Source organism: Camelus ferus, chromosome 16 (assembly GCF_009834535.1).
Source record: "Camelus ferus isolate YT-003-E chromosome 16, BCGSAC_Cfer_1.0, whole genome shotgun sequence".
NCBI lineage: Eukaryota > Metazoa > Chordata > Mammalia > Artiodactyla > Camelidae > Camelus > Camelus ferus.
The window spans coordinates 47731258-47752438 of NC_045711.1; the positions used below are offsets into that span (position 1 = coordinate 47731258).

Below are 21181 nucleotides of genomic sequence, written 5' to 3' on the forward strand. Positions count from 1 at the left end.
TGCTGGCCCCCTTATCCCTGGCTGGCCAGAGGGTGGGGCCCAGGCATTCCTGTGGTTGGGAGCCAAGGCTGGAGGCCAATGGGGCCGAGGCAGCTGCTGACGCCACCGCCGACGCGTCGAGCGAGGCCCCTCCACACCCAGCCTCCCCTCCTTCCTCCTCCCGCCAGCCAGCGAGAGAGCCGGAGGGGGCCGAGGGCAGCGGCAGGGAGGGCAGACTGGGGGGACTGAGGCCAGGGCCCGCACGGTGGTCAGCAGGGGCCAGCGGGGGGCGGGGGGAGGGTGGAGGTGGGACGGGATGCTGCCGCCACCAGCATGATGCAGGGAGTCCGGGGAGCCGGCAGGATGGCAGGAGGGAGAGGTACGTGAGTGTCCCTGGTGGGGCATGTGGGTCCGAAGAGGGCTGAGTATGGGGGTGTGGTTTAGCTTATCCCTGTCACATGATGTGTGTGCCGAGGACTAGAGGTGTAGTTATTTGTGTGTGTGTGTATGTATATCTCATTGTGTTTCTCTGTGTGTGTGTGTGTGTCTGGGTGTGTATTTTCCTGTGCCTCCTTGTGGCATGTGTGTGTGTTTGATTTTACCCTCCCTCTTTGATACTTCACTCTGAAATACAAACCCCGCCCCGGGCAACCCATCGAGGGCCAGGCTAGGCCAGGGCCACAAGGCCGTTGTCCCTGGGGGCCGCCTCCTTTTTTGGCCTGGCCTGGGTGCCGGCCCTGTCACTCCTCAGCAATGCAGCGTCAGCCTCAGCTCCCGGAGCCAAATTCCAGGCCTGGGGTGGCAGAAAGTGTCCCAAGGCCCCTCAGCCAGTCTGGCCCCTCCCGCAAGCCTGGCTCAGAGGAACAGAGGGTGGGCAAGTTTCTCCTCACCCCAGTGGCCCAGGAGCCAGGCCCTCAGCTTCCCGTCCAGAGGACAGAGGGACAGCTGGGCTCTCCCAGCCCCTCACCCACCCCCAGCCCACCCCACCCTGGACACACCCCTGAGGCGGCTTCCTTCCCTGTCGTCTGCCACCTTGACTGGTCTCTGGTGGGGTTTCCCAGCTCCACCCGAGGGTCTCTAGTCACCACTGGATGGAAGAAGGCAGGGAGGCAGCCGAAGCCAGCATAGGGGGAGGACCCCAGAAAACAGATGTTGGAATGTTTGTGGCTAAAGGCAGTCCTTGTCATACATCTTAGAAAAATCCTGGCTCTTTCTTCAGCGAGTGTGTGTGTGAGTGAGAGAGACTCTTAAAGGCCTCATTTCTTTGTCCTCCCCACCTACTCTCTTTGGCACGTGCCCTCTCACTCCCACCCACTCAGGACCCCCCTGTTTGGTCCTCTCCCTTCAGTCTCCTTCTCTGGAGGCCTTGACCTCCCAGGGCTGCTGCAGCCCTGCCCTGTGGGGCCCATTCAGCCCTGCTCACCTGCCTCTGTGTCCTTGGCCAGGCCTACTCCCAGGACGCGTACCTGAAGGGGAACGAGCCATATTCTGGAGAGGCCCGGAGCATCCCAGAGCCACCCCCAATCTGCTACCCTCGAAAGACCTACGCCCCGCCAGCCCGGGTCTCCACCTGGGCCACTATGGTGCCTGAGCCCCTCTCAGCACTGCCCAGTGACCCCCGGAGTCCAGCTGCCTGGAGTGACCCGGGACCCCGCATCCCGTCTGCGGCCCGCAACCATCCGGACAACCCTTCCTTGGGGATGAGCCAGCCCCGCCCCAGCCCTGGTGCCTTCCCCCACCTCCCCTCGGAGCCCCGGACGCCTCGTGCCTTCCCAGAGCCTGGCAGCCGGGTGCCCCCCAGCAGACTGGAGTGCCAGCAGGCCTTGTCACACTGGCTGTCGAACCAAGTACCCCGCAGGGCGGGGGAGAGACGGTGCCCCGCCATGCCCCCTCGGGCCCGCAGTGCCTCCCAGGACCGGCTGGAGGATGTGACTGCCCACCGCCCGTGGCCCTGCTCCACCTCCCAGGGTGCCTTGAGCCAGCTGGGCCAGGAGGGCTGGCACCGTGCTCGCTCGGACGACTACTTGAGCCGGGCCACCCGCTCAGCCGAGGCGCTGGGGCCAGGGGCACTGGTGTCGCCCCGCTTTGAGCGCTGTGGCTGGGCTTCTCAGCGTCCATCTGCCCGCACCTCTGCCTGCCCACCCAGGGACATGCCCGGGCCCCAGGCCCCACCCCCGCCTGGCCTGCAGGGCCTGGACGACATTGGGTATATCGGGTATCGGAGCTATAGCCCGTCATTCCAGCGCCGGACTGGCCTCCTGCAAGCACTCTCCTTCCGGGACTCACCCTTTGGGGGGCTACCCACTTTCAACTTGGCCCAGTCCCCTGCACTGTTCCCACCGGAGGCCTCTGAACCACCAAGAGTTGTCCGGCCAGAACCCGGCCCCCGGGCCCTGGAGCCTCCCACTGAGGATCGCCGTGATGAGGTGGTCCTGAGGCAGAAACCTCCAACGGGCCGCAAGGTCCAGCTGCCCCCTGCAAGACAGATGAACCTTGGGTTTGGTGACGAGTCCCCAGAGCCAGAGGCCAGTGGACGTGGGGAACGCCTAGGCAGGAAAGTGGCCCCTTTGGCCACTACCGAAGACTCTCTGGCTTCCATTCCCTTCATTGGTGAGTGATGGTGCAGGTGGCTGTCTTGGGAAACTTGGATTTCTGTGCCCTTTTGCACGCCACCCACCTGTCACCATGGGCAAAACTCTGGGTTGGCTGCTGACGAGATTAACCCATTTCTCTGTCCATCCATCCATCCATCCATCCTTCTGTCTCCCTCCCATCCTCCTGTCATCCTTCCTCCCATTCATTTACCTTCCAGCCATCTTTCTATCCACCTTCACTTCCCTCTCCCTCCCTCTCTCCTTCCTTCTCACCTTCCCTCCCTCCTCCTTCTCCTTCCTTCCTTCCACTCTTCCATTATTCTTTCCTTCCACCCTTCCATTCTTTCTTTTTCTGTCCTTCCTTTGTTTCTTTCACTCTGTTCTTTCTATCCACCCCCCATCCCTTCATCCATCCAACAAATTTTTATGTCTGGCACTGTGCTAGGCTGCATGCTGTCCTGGAGTGGATGGTCCCACCATAGGGAGACAGTGAGTCAAGAACTGTTCACTCAGAGGAGGGCGGGATAGCAGTAGGGGAAACTCCAGGAGACAGACAAGGGCTATGCCTAGACTGGGGCTTGGTGGCCAAGGAGAGAGAATCTCAGAGAAAGGAGATTTCAGCTAAGACTTGAAGGAGTTAGTCAGCGGGAGAATGCTCAGGAAGAGAGTAGAATATGCAAAGGCCCTGATGTGAAAGAGGTAGGATGCCCTTCCAGGTCATTGGAACAGGTCTGGAGGGGACTTGTCAGTCGCTGGGGAATTTGGCCTTCATCCCGAGAGCAGAGGGGATACTGAAAATCTGCTGCCTTTAGAATAGGTGTTGGGTAAGGGACAGACAAGAGTGGAGAGGTTGGTGATTCCCAGGTTTCTGGCTTAGCTGGAGGGTGGTGCCTCATCTCTGTATTGGGAAAGAGAGGGAGTGAGGCATGAGAAGGTTTCAGGTTTGCTGAATAAGAGGCACCCATGAGGGAGCAAGATGAGCTGGGCTGGGTCTAGGGACTTGGAGAAAAACTGGGATGCAAGATCATGGGACTGGGAACCAGGAACCGGGACATGGTAACTGCTGCTGAGAGTGGTGAGCTCACCCTAGGGCAGCCAGGGGAGTGGCAGTGAGAGGCCAGGGCCAAGGAAAGGAGGCACAGCCTGGACTCCATCAGTCAGCCTTCGGTCTAAGAGGGCAGACACAGCCTCTGTCTTAGTAAGCACCTTGTCTGAGGGCAGGAGACAAAATCTTTTGTTGCGAGATACTTCCAGTCTGAGAGGAAAACATGGTACCCACCCTCAAGGAGCCCCCCAGCTGATGAGGGAGATGGTCCTTATCCTCAAGAAGCTCCCAGTCTGGTGGGGGAGACACAGTCCGTGCCCTCAGAAGCCCGGTCTCAGTGGGGTGGTTCAGCTCTATTCCTGGGTGCCCTCAGTGTGATGGGGGAGGCAGGGGCTGAGCCTCCGTGATCAGTTTGGTGAGTCGGTTCCCTTGGCAGTGAGCATGTTGCCAGCAGGGCTCTGGAGGGCTTTTGGAGCCTTGGGGATGTGGTCTGGGGGTGGGGGGAATGCAGGTTCAGCCTTCTGGCACCTTCACCCATCCCTCCCTCTGCTCTCGCAGACGAGCCCACCAGCCCCAGCATTGACCTCCAAGCCAAGCACGTCCCTGCTTCTGCTGTGGTCTCCAGTGCCATGAACTCAGCCCCTGTCCTGGGCACCAGCCCGTCTTCCCCAACCTTCACCTTTGCCCTCGGCCGCCATTACTCCCAGGACTGCAGTGAGTGCTTCCCGCAACCCCAGCCCCACCCGCTCCCTTGCTGCCTGGTCCCAGGGGTCTCTGTTGGGCCTGCTGCCTGCTGTCTAGCCTCTTCCGACTGGCTTCTGCTCCTCCTGGGGGCCCACGGGGAGAGTCACCTCCTTGCCCTGCCCAGATGGGAGGGCTTTGGGAAAGCCTGCGCCTGCTTCCCCGCTGACCGTGGGGCCCGATGTGGGCGGCTTTACAGGCAGCATCAAGGCCGGCCGCCGCTCCTCCTACCTGCTGGCCATCACCACGGAACGCTCCAAGTCCTGCGATGACGGGCTCAACACCTTCCGAGATGAGGGCAGGGCTCTGCGGTGAGGACCCCGGCAGCAGCGCGCTCCCTCCCCGGAGGGCCATTGAGCCTGGGGGCTTGTGGGAGGTCCTAGCTGTGCTGCCCACACCCCTCATCCTCTGTCCTCACTCTGCAGGCGCCTGCCGAACCGCGTACCCAGCCTGCGGATGCTTCGAAGCTTCTTCACTGATGGGGTGAGTGGCATGTGTGCGTGGATGCGGGTGTGGGAGGGATGGGGAGGGATGGGGATTTCAGCCGTGGAGCCCAGCCTTGGCGTAGGGACACGGCCTGGGACTTCCGTGACCCGAAATGGGCCACGGCGGCTCCCGTCCCCTTCCTCCGTTGTGTCACCCTACACTCAGCTCGTTTCAGCCACGTGACCCACCCTCTTCCGTGGCCTCTGTCAGCACTTAAATACACCATGAGCCCTCCCTCCCAAGGCCTGTGCACTGTCTTTTCCTCTCCCATCTCCTGTCTAGAAGACCCATTTTTGTGCCCCACCCCAGTAGCCACATGACTCACTTTTTCACTTTCTTCAGATTTGTTTTTAATAATTGGGTTTATTTTTATTTTAGCGGAGGTACTGGGGATTGACGCCAGGACCCTGTACATGCTAAGCACGTGCTCTACCACTGAGCTATACCACCTGCCTGCCTCTTCAGATTTTTTTAGCCTTCCCTATAATTTCAGACTTCACCCCTGAAATTTCCCGCCTCACTTCACTACTTTCTTTTCCTCCTAGCACGTCTCATGTTATACTGTTTATGCATCCATCTCCTTTCTTGCCTGTCTCCCCAGCTAGAATGTCAGCTCCATGACGGCAGGGACTTCATTTGTTTATTCGCGGCTTGATCCCTCTGGGTACCTAAAACAGTGCCTGCAATGGGGAGGCCCTGGGTCAGTATTTGTGTTGTGTCATCAGGGGACAGGGGACACACTGGAAAAGGAGGAACATAGGGTTGAGAGTGATGGCCTCTCCATTAGTGTCCAGCCTCAGGACCTGGGGAGACACAGGATCAGTTCTGAAATGGCCTGAAGTATTTTTGATTATGGATGGGCTGGAAAAGTCATCTTGATTTCAAGCTCTTGATATCTTTGGTTCATTTAACACCTGGATACTGTCACCTGGGTTATTCCTTATCACTTCCTCTGCTTACTCAACTCTCCTTGACCTTCATCTCTATTGTTGGAGTCCTGCTGACACTCACTTCCTCTGTTTAACTCCTTGTGGACATGACAACCGGCTCCACTAACTCAGTCTTTGCTGATGGTCCCACTTCCCCAGTTTATGTAACTTCATGTGGACACAGTCACTTCCTCTGTTTCCTTAATTCCTTCAAGTCTATAAAGTTAAGCGTGGTGAGGCATGTGGTCTGCGGGTCATAGCTTTTCCTCCTTTCTGGCTTCCCATTACATCTGTCTGTCTCATGACCTCAACACAAGTGGTTCAGAGAGGGCAAGCAAGGCCCATGAGGCCACACAGCACAGCAGAGTGTAGCGCAGGCATACGCCAGGCCCGTGTGGCTGCAAGTGTTCCATGGGGCTTCTGAGATGCTGGTACTGTGGGAGCCACCCTAAATTTCCCTCTGTTGTCTCTCTGCAGTCCTTGGATAGCTGGGGCACTTCTGAAGATGCTGACGCTCCTTCCAAGCGACATTCAACCTCTGACCTCTCGGACGCGACCTTCAGCGATATCAGGAGAGAAGGCTGGTTGTATTATAAGCAGGTCCTCACCAAGAAGGGGAAGGTAAGATGGCTGGAGGAATGAGGTGGAGGTGGATGGAAGCTGGCTCCAGCAGAATTCTCCAGTTTTCCTACACCCACCCCACAGCCTCTGGAGCTAAGGAGAACCAGCTGAGGCTGAAGCCTGTTGGGCAGAGATTAGATGCTAGGAAGAAATTCCTGGGGGACCTAAAGAATTCATGAAAAAGAGGTTAACCAGAGAGATGGCCTTTGCTGTGGGATGAATCTGATCAAGTTGTGCTTCGCATTCTGACAAAACCATCCCACAGTGATCCTTGGTTGGCAGATCACCCTCAAAAAGGCCACTGGGGCTCCTGGAAAATGAGAGAGCAAGGCTGGTGTGATTCTCTTAGGGGAGCTGAGGCTCCAGAGGAGAGCAGAAGTCAGCTTTTCTTTTTTCCTTTTTTTCTAATTGAAGTATAGTTGATTTACAATGCTGTGTCAGTTTCTGGTGTACAGCATAGTGATTCAGTTATAAGGTCAGCCTTTTTAAGGCCAGCAGAGGTTTTAGGCATTATCCTAAGGGCAACTAAAAGCCCCTGGGGCCTTTTCCAGTTGGCTTCCTGGGGAGTGAATCAGAGAGGGCCAAAATGAGGTAGAAAGACAAGTTAAGGGCCGCCACAGAGCTCCAGGTGAGAGATGAAGGGGGCTGGGCCTGGGGCAGGGAGACAAGCAGGATCCCAGGGGGAGAAGGCAGGGCCCCTGTGTCCATGGAGTATGAATCCCTGGTTCCAGGCAGCACCATGGGCCGAGGAAGAGGGTGGAGGAGGCAGCCAGGCAATGCTGAGCAGAGCGGTTAGCATAAACCTGGGCGTGGCTCTTGACTGTGGCACAAATTACTGGGGGAGCCTGGGTGGCTCACTTACCTGTGACTCAGTTTCCTTGTCTGTAAATGGAGCTAATAATAATCCCCAGCTCGCACAACTTTGCTGAGGATGAAATCAGACAATCTAAACAAAAGAATTTTCCCAGAGCCTGGCACTGAGGAGCTGCTATTCTGTTTACTGCTATTATTTGAATTTTCTACCCCGCCTTCTAAGGGGCCTTGTACATGAACAGAACATAAGCTTTGAAGTCACACAGACTTGGACTTCCTGTCCAGCCACTTATCAAGCATAAGGCTTTGGGAAACCCTTTAACTTCTGAGCCTCACTCTTTTGATCTGTAAGATGGTGCCAGTGTGAGGGTGACATGAGATGTGTAGCCCAGGCTAGGCTGTCACTCATCTGTGCCCTGGTCCAGCCCACGGATGGTGACTAACGGCCTGCCCGGCTCCAGTTCTCGGTGGAGGTTCCAGGGATTTAGTGACAAGGGAGCCAGGCCAGCTCTGCCCTGCTGGGGCTTGTGCTGAGCAGAGAAAGCCCATGTTGTGTAACAGTCTCAACCGTGCTCAACCGTGCTGACGGGGAGGTCAGGGGAGCAGCCTAGCGTAGCAGCACATGACCCTGACCTCAGCGGGGTGGGAGAGGGTGTTTGGAAGGTTGAGACATGAGGCACTGTATGGGAGGGAGCTGGGTGGGCTGATGGGGAGATGCCCTCCTGGACAGTCTAGGAGAAAGGTGGGAAAGGGTGCTGGGCAGCTGGGAGCCAGGGCAAGAGATGGAAGCCGAGGTGGGGAGCTTGGCGCCTGCATGCAGGCCTCGTCACTCAGGGTCAGCCTTTGCGGGGGTTTATAGGAGGGTGGGTGGTGGGAGGTGTGTGAGCCCAGGAGGCAAGTGTTGCATCTGTGACAGGAGGAGACAATGCCATTGCCGTTGTCCAGGTGAGCGAGGCGGGTGGGGCCTGTCCTGGGTTGTGGTGTGGGGCCAAGGGGAGGGGATGATTAGAGAGATTCAAGGGGGAAGCAAAGCCTGGGCCGGCCAATGGCTGGGAGGTGAGGGAGGATGGAGGCAGCGTTGGTTCCTGGGGTCCCAGCTTGGGCTGTTGGGCCAGTGAGTGGTGGGACCCTCCCCTAAGCCACAGAGCACTGGAGGGGCAGGTCTGGGGAGAGGAAGCCAAGTGGTTCTTCTGAGGCCTTGTGGAGTCCAAGGGCACTGGGACGTACCCTGGTGGAGGTGTCCTGGTGACAGAGGCTCCAGGGGTGTGGCACTGGGAGGGAGGCCCACCTGGGAAGGGTATTTGTCCATCAGAGTGGACCCGAGCACCCGCAGCCATGGGTGGGCGGCAGGAGACAGGGAGGAAGTGGGGGGATGGAGCCCAAGGAGGAGAGCTGGCAAGATGGCAGCCAATCAGGACGGAGGAGGCAGGAAGTGTGGCGGGGCCAGCTGTGTGAGTGGAGGAGGGGGGGCCAGGTGAGGACAAACCCTTATACCCAAGGTTAGAGCCCCTCAGGGGGCCTGTGAGAACTGCTGACTCCTGCCTGCCACATAGCCTGTCTTCCAGCATTGGGGGGCCTCGGGCAGCCCAGCCGCAGTGTCTCCTGGGCAGGGGGAGGAGCTGGCCCTTTCCCTTCCTGCTCACTCACCAGTTCTGGAGGAGAGGGCCTTCCTGTCCCATCTTGGTCCCTCGGTGTCGGGGCCTGGGAGTTAGTGGGGGAGCCTCAAGTCACCCTCAGGCCCTGAGTCTATCCAGGGTCCTGATCGCCAGCTAGATGTCTGTTCCCGCAAGGCCAGCCTCCTCCCACCCTCAAGCGCCTGGCCTCTTTCAGAGGCCACTGACTGTATGGCAGAGGAGGGGGTGTGTGGGTGTGACATGTCCCTGCAGCCACAGACCCAGCATTTGAGCTGAATGCAACCTCAGAGATCAGCTAGCTCACCTCTCATTTTACCAACAGGGAACACTGATGCTGGGGTCGGGGACTAACTTGTCCAAGGTCATCTGGCTGGTTCAGTCTCAAATGGGTATCCTTGTCACCACCTCACTGTGACACTAAACCTCTCCTGGAGGGCTCTGCTGTCTCCTGCTCTGAACGTCCCTGCCAGGGTCCAGCAGGTCTGTGGTGGCGGTGCTCACCTGCCAGTCATGAAGTTTCCTCATCCGGTTTGCTCTGACGACAGAGGCTCATGCTGGGTGTGGAGTAGTAGGGGGACCATCAGCCAGAGGAGAGGAGCCTCGATCTGATGGGGGAGATGGAGCCCTTGCCTGCAGGGTGTTCTGAGGATGATTGATTCATTTATTCAGTAAATAATGATGAGCACTTACCTGTGCCAGCGGGGCCCTAGGCTCTGGAATATGGAAGGGTGAGGCCAGACAAGCTCCCTGCCCCAGGAGCTTCCTAGATACTGGAGAAATCCACCCACAACCAGGAACTTGAGGTTGCAGTGAGCACTCAGGGAAGATGAACAGAGTGATGTAATTGCCTTTAAGTTGGGAGAAAGTGGGGAGCTGCCACTGGGGGAAAAATGCTTAGAGAAGGCCTTGCTGAGGAAGTGATGTTGGTGACACTTAAGCTCAGACCTTAAGGGCAAGAAGGAGGCAACCACATGAAGCAGTGGGAAAAGGGGCTCTAGGCAGAAGGAACAGCAAGTGCAAAGGCCCGGGGAAAGGAAAGGCTTGACTTGTTCGCCGGAAAAGGCCCCTGTGGCTTGATGTAGTGAGAAAGAAAGAGGGAGAGAAGGTGGAGGAGGGAGGGACCTGATCACAAAAGGCCGTAGATTTGACTCCAGGGGCAGTGGGAAGCCATGAGAGATTCCAAGCAGGGGAGAGACGGAACCTCGTTTACATTTTTTAAATGGTCGCTGCAGCTGCTGCGTGGAGAATGGATTGTGGGAGGGAGAGCGGAGACTGGGAAGGTATGTGCAGTTGTCCATGCAAGAGGTGTGGATGGTGTGGGCAAGGTGGTAGCAGGAAAGATGGAGACAAGTGATACTTTGGAAGCAGAACAGCTGTGATTTCCTGATGGGTTGGATGTCGAGGGTGAGGAACAGGGAGGAGTTAAGGGCAACTCCCAGGTTCCTGGGCAACTGGGTGGATTTACTGAGCTGGCAAAGATGAGGGTGGGGGTGGAGCACAGGTTTGATGGTGAAAATCAAGTGCCCCGTAGTGAGCAAGTAGCATCTGATGTGCCCATGGGACCTACAAGTGGAGACACTGAGGAGACAATGGGAGGTACTGGAGTGTAGCTCGGGGAAGATTCTGGGCCAGAGGTACATTTGGGTCACCATCAGCAAACAGAAGGATTTAAAGGCACGAGTGTGGATGGCGTCATGGGGGAGGCATGCAGGGAGACGGGCCCAGGACAAAATTCTGGAGCTCTGTCTCCTTTAGGGCAGGGACTCTTGGCCTCAGCTCTGTTGACATTTTGGGCCAGGTGATTCTCAGCTATGGGACTGTCCTGGGTATCAGGCACGTTTAGCAGCATCCTCAGCTTTCACCTACTAGCTGTCATAGCACTTCCCCAGGTGTGATGACTGAAAATGTCTCCAGACAAATGTCCCCTGGCTATGCTTTGCCCTGGTTGAGAACTACTGGTGGAGAGGATGTTGGGGGAGGCGGGACCAGAGGAGGAGCCAGTGGAATTAGGAGGAAAACCAGGACCAGAAGGTCCTGGATGCTAAAAGAGAGTTTTGGAGAGGGAAGGAATGACCACCGGCTGGCTCAGATGCCAAGAGGCTAAACAAAGGGCGGAGGAGGGTCCAGAAGCCGCCATTGGCTTTGACAAAATGGGGGCTGGGTGACCTGGTGAGCCACTTCCGGGGAAGGGGATACTGAGGAGAGTCTTGAGTGAGAGGCAGCTTTTGACCAGTTTTGCCATGAAGGGGAACAGTACTGTGGACCAGGAATGGCTTAGGAGGATTTTATTTCTGTAAGGTGGGTGGTGCTTGGAGGGCAGCCCAACTGGCCTCCCAGTGCCCATCTCCGGACTGATTCTCTAGGGCATTACCAAGGCCAGAGGAGTGATGATGCTAGTATTTAAAGAGAAGCCTGGGAAGAGGGGCAGGTATAGCTCAGTGGTAGAGCACATAGCATGCACGGGGTCCTGAGTTCAGTTCCCAGTCCCTCCATTAAAATAAATAAATAAATAAACTTAATTACCTTCCCCCAAACAAAAACAAACAAACAAAAAAAACAAAATAAAGAGAAGGCTGGGGACCCTCTCGGGGTACTGAGAACGATGGGGAGGGGTGTCCAGGCCGGTTAGGCTGGGAGAGTTGGGGGACTGTGGGGAGGAGGCTGCCCCACGTGCCAGAGGGTGCGGAGCAGGGGCTCCTGGTCAGCGGCAGGGTGGAGTCCCCACTACTGTCCACTGTCTGCAGCTTCGAGGGCCCCCTTGTGGGGCGGGGAGGGCAGGCCTGGCCTCTCACCCCCTCCCTCTCCCCTCTCTCCCCCTCCCCGTGTCTCCCTGCAGAAAGCGGGCGGCGGCCTGCGCCAGTGGAAGCGGGTGTACGCCGCGCTGCGGGCGCGCTCCCTCTCGCTGAGCAAGGAGCGGCGGGAGCCCGGGCCGGCGGCGGCGGGGGCGGCGGCGGCCGTCGCAGGTGAGGACGAGGCGGCGCCCGTCTGCATCGGCTCCTGCCTGGTGGACATCTCCTACAGCGAGACCAAGAGGAGGCACGTGTTCCGGCTGACCACCGCTGACTTCTGTGAATATCTCTTTCAGGCTGAGGACCGGGATGACATGCTGGGCTGGATCAGAGCGATCCGAGAGAACAGCAGGGCCGAGGGCGAGGTGAGGGCCCGGCCCAGGCCCAGCCGGGCCAGGGAGGGCGGGGCAGGCCCCGGGCGCCTCTCACCTGCCGGGCTCCTCCCTTCACCGCTCTGAGCCTCAGTCCCCGATTGCATAAAGTGGGCTGACAAGTGTACACCTTGCAGCTGTGCCCACGTAGGGTTTGGTGCGAAAAGAAGATGCAGGGACAATGGCTCACAGAGAGCCTGGCGTCCTTAGTGTCCCATGCCTGGCAGTAACAGTAACAGCTGTAGGAATGATAGTAATTATTATTGTGGTTGTTATGACTGCCTTGGGCAGGCTCTGGCACAGAGAGGTCAGCTCTAGGCCAGCCTCAGCCTCTTGCTGGAGGTTTGGGAGGCGGGGGTCTCTTATGGAATGTATTACAGAGCGAGGTGCCCCTGGGCCAGAACTGTGGCTGGCCCTTCTGACCGGGCTGGCCTGTTTGCAGGGGCACAAACACATTGACCTTGGGAAGGGGCCAAAAGGATTGGTCTTTGGCAGCAGGCAGCGACGGCTGAGCCAAGGTCTTTGGCAGGGACTTCAGGAGAATTTTTAAATGGCGCCCCCTCCTGGGAAGATTCAGCTGCACACTGAGGGCCTGGGCTGGGATTTCTACCTCCACTCACCCCCTCTGCCAGGTGCCTGCGCCAAGGCACTCAGCACACCTGCACAGTTATGCGAGGGTCCTGGGTATGGGGGCTGGTCCAGATGTGCACCTGCTCTGGCCACGGGGAGAGGGGTGCTAGGTCCAGATGTGCACCTGCTCTGGCCACGGGGAGAGGGGTGCTAGGGCACAGCCTCTGGGGACACCATCTTGCCGAACCAGGCTCTGCTCTCCCCAAGACATTGTTTTTTCTCACTACAGGGAGGATAATACCTGGAATTTGGGCCCTTTTCTGATGGGACTGGCTGGATTGCCCCCAACAGGGCACAGTCAGGGGGTCCCCAGTCACCTTTGTTATTGCAGTAGCTGCCTTTCATGGGGCACCTCTCCTGTGCCTTGTCAGGTCTCTGATGAGTGCTACGTGCATAATTCTGCACCCCAACCCTGAGGTTACCATATTATCTCCCTACGTTACTGCTGAGGAGACTGAGGCTCAAAGAGGCTAAGTGGATTACCCAAGTCACCCAGCTGGTGAGGGGGTGCTCGGGAGTCCAGCCCTGGTCTTTCTCGCTCCAGGGTCTGTACCCTCCAGCTGGCAGATGGAGGAGAGGGGAGGCAAGGCTGAGTCAGGGGCTAGAGATAAGCCCTGTGTGGGCTGGCCGTGGGTACTGATGGGGTCTGCTTTCTCTTCCCTCTCCTCCAGGACCCCGGCTGTGCCAACCAAGCTCTGATCAGCAAGAAGCTTAATGATTACCGCAAAGTGAGGTGAGGCCCAGCCCTCATGGAGCAGTCCTGGCCGTGGGGTGAGGGACACTGGCCCACTTCCAGGCCTGAGGGCAGCCCCCGAATTGCCCTCTGCTGGGAGCAGGGAGGGCAGCAGGGGCATTGAGGCCTCCAGTCCTCAGAAGGGCATGGAGAGATGGCCCCCAGAGGTGGAGGGGAGGTCCGAACTGGTGGGAGGCCAGGACAGGTGGCATGCCAGTTCACCCCGGATGAAGACCTCTCCTCTCCTCTTTTCCTACACAGCCATAGTTCTGGGCCCAAAGCTGATTCCTCCCCAAAAGGCTCTCGTGGCCTGGGGGGCCTCAAGTCTGAGTTCCTCAAACAGAGTACGGCACGTGGCCTCAGGCCTCAGGACCAGCCTGTAGGAAGCAAGGGTAGGAAGGTGGCTGCGAAAGGGGTGGGGTGTGCGCATGCGTGTGGGAGGGTGGGTGGTCAGCCCTGTGGGTCTGTGTGGGAGCAGAGGGCCTCTGTGTGTGTGTGTGTGTTGAGCAGTGAGTGTGCCTGTGGGTGTGTGCCAGGGTTATCCTTGTGTGTCTGCTCATGTGTGCATGCTTTTGAGGGTCTGGGGGATCTCAGGGTCTCAGGGCTGAAGGGACCTGGACCCTAATTTCTCTCTATGACATCCCAGCTGGGTGATCCTCCAGTCCCTGCTTGTGTCCCTTCAGAAGCAGGAGGTTTATCCTCTCTGCAGGCAGCCTTTTCCATTTTCACACACTTTTGGCTATTAGAAAGTTCTTCCTTTGGTTATACCAGAATCTTTGGCGCCCACCTTGTTATTTTAGCCCTTGAGGCCATACGGAAGCCTTTACATTACTCTGAGGCCTCTCTCCTCCAGGTAAACACCCTCATCCCTTGGGCCTTCTCTCTTGGGGTAGAATTTCCCATCCTCCCTCAGCATCCCAGTTGCTTCTCTGGAGTCCCCACATATCCAATGTGTGAATGTGGTGTGTAAGTGTGTGTGACCAAGTGTGGTTACTGTCCCTCCCCGGGCCTCCAGCTCACCCTGGCTCTCTCTGCCTCCCCCAACTCCAGATGACAGTACCACCACCCCTAAAACCCCCTGGGGCATCAACATCATCAAGAAGAACAAGAAGGCGGCCCCCCGGGCGTTTGGGGTCCGGCTGGAGGAGTGCCAGCCAGCCACAGAGAACCAGGTGGGTTCCCGCCATACTCCAGAGCCAGCAGGGAAGTGGGGAGACTGAGGCATAGAGGGTCAGAGCTGCAAGGGACTTTGGAGCTAGCTCTCCACCTCATCTTATGGACATAGCTGGGGAAACAGCCCAGGGAGGGAGCAGTAGAGCCAAGACAGAGCCCAGAATCCTGACCCCCAGCCTGTACTCCGGCTCAGACCTGGCGAGGCTTTGGTGTTATTTCTGGCCACCAGACGGGAGGCATCTAGAGCCTTTAGACCCTCCCCTGATGTGGTTCTGGCCTTGCACTGCCTCCATCCTCCAACCCACTGCTGGAGAATGTTGTTCTTTTTTTTTTTCTTTTATTGAAGTATAGTTGCTGTACAGTATTATATAAATTACAGTATATAATACGATTTATAATTTTTAAAAGTTGTACTCCATTTATAATTATTATAAAATATTCTGCATATTCCCCATGTTGTACCATATGTCCTTGTAGCTTATATGTATATATATGTACAATTTTACCCATTCCTCTGTTGATGGACACTTAGGTTGCTTCCATATCTTGGCAATTGTAAATAATTCTGTTATAAACATTGGGGTACATGTATCTTTTCGAATTAGAGTTTATGTTTTTTTGGGATATATACCCACAAGCAGAATTGCTGGATCTATTTTTAGTTTTTTGAGAAACCTTCATTCTGTTTTCCACAGTGGCTGCACCAATTTACATTCCCACCAACAGTGTACGAGGGTTCCCTTTGCTCTACATCCTCGCCAACGTTAGTTATTTGTGGTCTGTTTGATGATAGCCATCCTGACAGGTGTGAAGTGATCTCTCATTATGGTTTTGATGTGCATTTCCCTGATGATTAGCGATGCTGAGCATCTTTTCATCTGCCTCTTGGCCATCTGCATCTCCTGTTGGGAAAAATGTCTATTCAGTTCTTCTGCCGATTTTTCAATGGGGTTGTTTGCATTTTTGATGTTGACTTGTATGAGCTGTTATATATGCTGGGTATGACTCCCTTTTTGGTCATATCATTTGCAAATAGTTTCTCCCAGAGAATGCTGCTCCTACCATAACACCCCTGCCCTGCCTGTGTCCCCAGCGCGTGCCCCTGATCGTGGCTGCATGCTGTCGCATTGTGGAGGCTCGGGGGCTGGAGTCCACAGGCATTTATCGAGTGCCAGGCAACAATGCAGTCGTGTCCAGCCTGCAGGAGCAGCTCAACCGTGGCCCTGGGGACATCAACCTGCAGGATGAGGTGAGTGCAGCTAGGGGTTCGGTCTGTGGAAGGGGGGCCAGTGTGTTGTGTGTGTCTATTGTATGCATTGTACCCTGTGATGTGCCCGGCACTGGGCCAGGGCACCAGGATGGACAAGATGGGACCTGCCTTTGCAGGCCAGCCCTGGGAATGGGCATCCCCCAGCTGCCTAACAGATGGATACAGTCATGGCCTGAGAGCCAAGAGGCAGAGGCTGGCGGGCAGTAGTGTTTTGGGCCTTGCGGATGAGTAGGGTTCACTAAAAGCCAGTGGAAGCCAGGAAAGGGCACTCAAGGCAGAGCGAATGGCCTGGGTAATAAAGGCTTGGGTCCCAAAGGTTTGCCAGCAGTCACCACGCCTTCTCCGTAAAGGGCCAGGTAGCAAGTATTCTATGCTTTGGTTACCGCGTGTTTGTTGCAAACCCTCCTCCTCCTTGTCCTCTCCCTTCTTTTCTTCACAACCCTTTAAAAAATGTAAAGACCATTCTTAGCTCAAGGGTCACACAAAAACAGCTCATTGGCTGGATTTGACCTGCGGGTCACGATTTGCAGACCCCTGATTAGAAGGAGAGTGTACGGTGTCTGCTGGAGCGGCCAGCAACGTGGGTGGCTGCAAAAAGGAAATGTTTAAAGCAGGAAAATAAATCACATAGAGGGGCTCTGGTTCCATTTAAGCGCAGGCACACTCCCTCCAATCTTTCCTACTGATTACAACTAAAAACCCTGGACAGAAGATATAAAATAACCATCAAATAACTGAAAGGTGGATAACAGCAGACCCAAGACGTAGAGAATGCAGCGTTCCCAAGAAGATCGAGGCCATCTGATGCAAACTCCCAGAATGTCTGTCCTGTCTAAAAATGTTTCTGTGCTTTCATTACAACACGCCCTTTTCTGCTGTAGAGATAAGTGTTAATGTCTCTAACCAATGTTCCCAATCCTTTTTTTGGTATTTCCTCTAGAATTCTGCTCCATCAGTCATCTCCCCTTTCTCTTGTGTTGTGAACTGAGTTGTGTCCTCCTCAAATTCATATATTGAAGCCCTAACTCCCAAGATGACTATTTTTGGAGATAAGGTCCTTAAGGAAGTAATGAAGTCCGAGGGTCAGGGCCCTGATATGACAGGATTAGTGACCTTTGAGACACCAGAGAGCTCCCTCCCTCTCTGTACCTCAAGAGGACACAGTCAGAAGATAACTACCTGCAAACTGGGAAGAGAGCCCTCCCCCAAAACTGAATGGGCCAGCACCTGGATCTAAGATTTCCCGGCCTCCAGAGTTGTGAGAAAACAAATTTGTTCTTTAAGCCAAAAAAAAAAAAAAAAAAAAAAAAAAAGATGGTAAAAGGGTTTTGCAACAGGTTATATATCAAATTATAGCTAAAAAAAAGCTGGGGAAAATATCCAAATAAATATTTCAGTTAAAAAAAAGTTTACAGCAGGGCCAGTGGTTCTCAAACTGTGTTCCCCAGAATCCTAAGGTTCCCCAGGGGTGCTCTGGGAGGCCAGGGGCAGGTCAGGCCCCCTCCTAATCCTTGCTTGAACTAGAATAACCTGCTTTGCTGTGTTTTTTCATGTCTGTTGGGTTTCATGTATGATTTTACTTGACAAAAGGGGCTCTGCTGGAAAAGAGGTTTTGGAGAACTACAAATCTGGGCAGTAAAGTCCCATAAGTCACATACTCTGAAGCTGTGTGTGATTCTGTAAGACAGTCTTCCTGCCCTCAGGAAGGAAATAGGGAGACAAGACAAGTGTGTGTGAAACAGTGGACACGAGAAAAGGCTGGTTCTCATCAAGGCTCAGATTGTGTGCTGAGGGAGAGGATGCTGGGGGCTGGAGCAGGCGGTGGGCTTGGGTGTTTGAATCTTTGAAGGATGAATAAGAAGGGTCAGGTGAACAAGAAGGCAGCCCAGGCAGGAGGTGATGGTATTTTCCAGAATCCCAGAGAAGTGTCTGAGTGTCAGGATAGAGAATGGACCCACCTTTTGGGCTTGGCAGTTGAGGGGGTGGTGGTGGTGAGGCCCAGGGCAGGGGACAGAGGGCTTTTGATGGCTTTACTAAAGCCTTGGACCTTGAGCCAGTGGACAGTAGGGAGTCTTTGATGGTTCTTCAGCTACATGAGTGGGGAGTTTGAGAAAATAATGCTTTAGTTTATGCCTAATGGATATGAACGAGGGAGGCCCAGAGCAGTGTGTCTAGGGAAGAAATTTCTGATATGTTGGGTGTGGGAGGGGTCAGGAGGACTCAGTGGTCCCAGCAGGATAAGGAGGATAGGAGGAGTTGGCTGCAGGAGAGGGAGGAAGGAGGAGCCGGGAAGAGCCGAACGTTTGAGGTGGGGGCTAGTGGTATCTGTCCAAGGCAGAAGCTGGCGGGTAGGGCAGGAGAGGGAGAAGGCATCAGGTAGTGGCCCCATTGGATTTGGGGTGATGGTAAATCACCCATGTCAGGGTGATGGCTTAATCAGGCACTAGACTGAGAGTAGACTGGGGATGAGGGGCAGATGCTTGTAGGTAGCAGGGGTCAAGGCCAGGGCAAGGCCTTGGGTTTGGCATTTGAGAGAGAAGAGCCCACCCATCGGGGCCAGGAGGGAATGGAGGGAGGTGGGCAGGAGCTGCGCTGGGGTGGGGGTGGGTGTGCACATTAGCTGGGCCTCAGCCAGGGAGAAGACCGACCAGGGTGGGGCATGTCGTGTGTGTTGGGTGTGTGATTTTGTCTTAGACGTCAGTTGTGTTATTTGTCATGGGGAGTCCTGGAAATTAAGCATTGCTTGCTGGGTGAATTGAACTCCTGCTGAGCCTGAGCATTAAGCTGTGGACCCATTGCAATGAGTGTATTTACTGTTGAGTTGTGTGTCTTTGTTGAGGGTATCATGTTGCTTTTTGGACATGAGTTATTCTGAGCAGTTTCTATCAAGGGAGTTATCCTTGACTCTGTGCAGGATGATAGCGCCCTCTGGTGGACAGAAGGGACAATGAGCCAGCCGTTCCTTATTCATCCTTGTCTTCAACAACTGTTTATTTAGACGAGGGTTTCTCAACCTTGACACCTTGGGCAGAATAATTCTTTGTTGCAGAAGGTTGTCCTGTGCACTGGAGGAAGTTTAGCAACATTCCTGGACTCTACCCACTAGAGGCCAGTGGCACCCCCAAGTTGGGAAAATCAATATGGTTCCAGACATAGCCAGACGTCCCTGAGGGGCAGAGTCGCCCTGGTTGAGAACTACTGATTTAGACCATTTAAGTGCCAGGCTAATAATACGGCTGGCTAGGTCATAGGATCACAGTGGGAAGTAAGACAGGATCCCTGCCTCTCATGTGGCTGGCTTACAATTCCTTCAAGGAAATAAGTAGGAATAGGGAAAATGATGCCTACAGTAATGATAAATTGATTCAAGGCTATGATACAAATGACAGGCTATGGTGATGGTGGCTGCGTTCACTGGGACCATCAGGGAAGGCCTCTCTGAAGATGTTTAGATGGGGTGAGGAGCTAGTCATGTGACGGTCAGGAGGAGGCGAATTTTAGTGGAGGAAACTGGCAAGTGCAAAGGGCCTGACACAGAGAGGCACCAGGCATGGGCTCATTCTGTTCATGGATCAGGAGAGGGGTTGGAAGATGACTCCCCTAAAGGGGAGGCCCAGTGGAAGGCCAGTGGGCAGGCTTGTGTCGGGTGGGTTTTGCCCACTTCTGTCCCCCACAGTGCCTGCACCAGGGGAGGTACCTGCTCCTTTCTGCAGATGGGCAAATGTTGGAGCTCACTGGGCTGGCTGGAGCAAGGAGGGGCTGGGGCCAGGTGGTTGAGGAGCTAGGATCTAGCTGGGGACTCTTCTACTGTCCCCTGATGTGTGTTCTGAGTCCAGAGATCCCTGATCAGGGCAGAGCTTGGGATGAGCGGGTCCCAGGGAGGGCCCAGGCTGCACTGGATTGGTCTCTATGTGTGGACCAGCATGGCAGCGTGGGCACCTGGGCGGGGCCTGGCTGGCTCTGAACCTGGGGCATGGTAGGTTTGGCACATGGGCAGGGCCTTCCTGTGGCCTGACGTCTTTGCCCCTCCCCAGCGCTGGCAGGACCTCAATGTGATCAGCAGCCTGCTCAAGTCCTTCTTCCGAAAGCTACCTGAGCCTCTTTTCACCGATGGTGAGTAGGGAGTGTAAGTGGAGGATGGGAGGAGGAGGGAATACCTGTGCATGTGGCATCCTGCCCACTTTTTAAATTGGGTGTGTTGGTTTTTCTTTTTGAGTTTTTGTTTTAATATGAAAGAAATGTGTGCTTGTAAAAAACTTAGGTGGTCCAGATAGATATACATAAACAAAGGTCCCTGTCATTCTTCCATCCCCCGTCCCCAGAGGTTATCCTAACGCTTTCTGAGCATTTACTAAGTGCCAAGCACTACTCCCTACAACTCCATGAGGTGGGTACTGTTATCTCCCCTCTACAGACGAGGACACTGAGGCACAGAGAGATTAAATAACTTGTCCAAGGCCACAGAGATTGTGTCAGAGCCAGGGTTCGGCCCCAGGCATCTGGCTCCTGAGCCCAGATCTTGACCGTTTGCCGAGCTGCTTATTAACAGTGCGTTGTTTCCTTCCAGACCCTCTTTCTTACACACATGACAGACACACACGTATTCATAGGACTTGAAGCTGGGTGAGTTCAGTGGTGTGCTGGTAAATGGTTCACATCTGGCTCTCAAGGGAAAAAAGGCTGTGATGTGTAGCATTTTCCAGTTTCCCTGGTATAAATGCTCCCACCACAGACTTATTTCAAGCCCCTGGTTTGCTGTCACCAACACGAGTTGGGAAGAGACGATCACAACCGGTTGTCAGGAGCCCGTGTGAGCCCTCTCCAGCACACCGCCAGCCGAGTTGTTCTTAACCGAAGGAGGCTTGTAATTTTGACATTCATTCATGTCAGTACAATGAGCTCTACCTCATTCTTCTTTTAAATCAACTGCATAGTATTTCCTAGTCTGAATAGACTATCATTTGTCTAATCACTCCCGTACTGATGGATATTTAGGTTGTCTTCAAATTTTTGCTCTTTTGCAATATGTTACAAAGACTCTTCTTGAGTATGTCCCTACACACCTGGACCAGGGTCCTCAAGGTAGATTCCCAGACGTGGAATTGCTGGAAAATAGTTTTGAAATCTAAAGTCAAATTATACCCTGGGGAAGTGGCCCTAGTTCACGCTGCCATGAGCAGTGTAAGAGACTTTGCTTCCCCGCATCCCCATCTGCACTGGATGTTATTAATATTTTAAATTTTGCTGATTGGATTGGGGAAATGGCATCTCGTTATTTTTTCATTTTCATTTCTGTCATTACTAGGGAGATGAACTGTCTTTTCATTAGTTTATTGGCCTTTACTGTTTCCCCTGTAACTGCCCGTTCAGCCT

At 54.9% G+C, this 21181-nt stretch overlaps 1 protein-coding gene across 1 annotated transcript in view; it reads left to right on the forward strand.

The window, feature by feature from the left end:
• ARHGAP23 (Rho GTPase activating protein 23) overlaps positions 1–21181 on the forward strand; it is a 53838-nt gene that overhangs the window by 30283 nt on the left and 2374 nt on the right. Inside the window, 11 exon segments of the mRNA XM_032498664.1 lie at positions 1425–2589; positions 4177–4332; positions 4559–4670; positions 4785–4842; positions 6252–6395; positions 11679–11996; positions 13304–13365; positions 13627–13757; positions 14416–14537; positions 15632–15787; positions 19843–19921. Of these exon segments, the coding sequence (XP_032354555.1) occupies positions 1425–2589; positions 4177–4332; positions 4559–4670; positions 4785–4842; positions 6252–6395; positions 11679–11996; positions 13304–13365; positions 13627–13757; positions 14416–14537; positions 15632–15787; positions 19843–19921 (2503 nt within the window).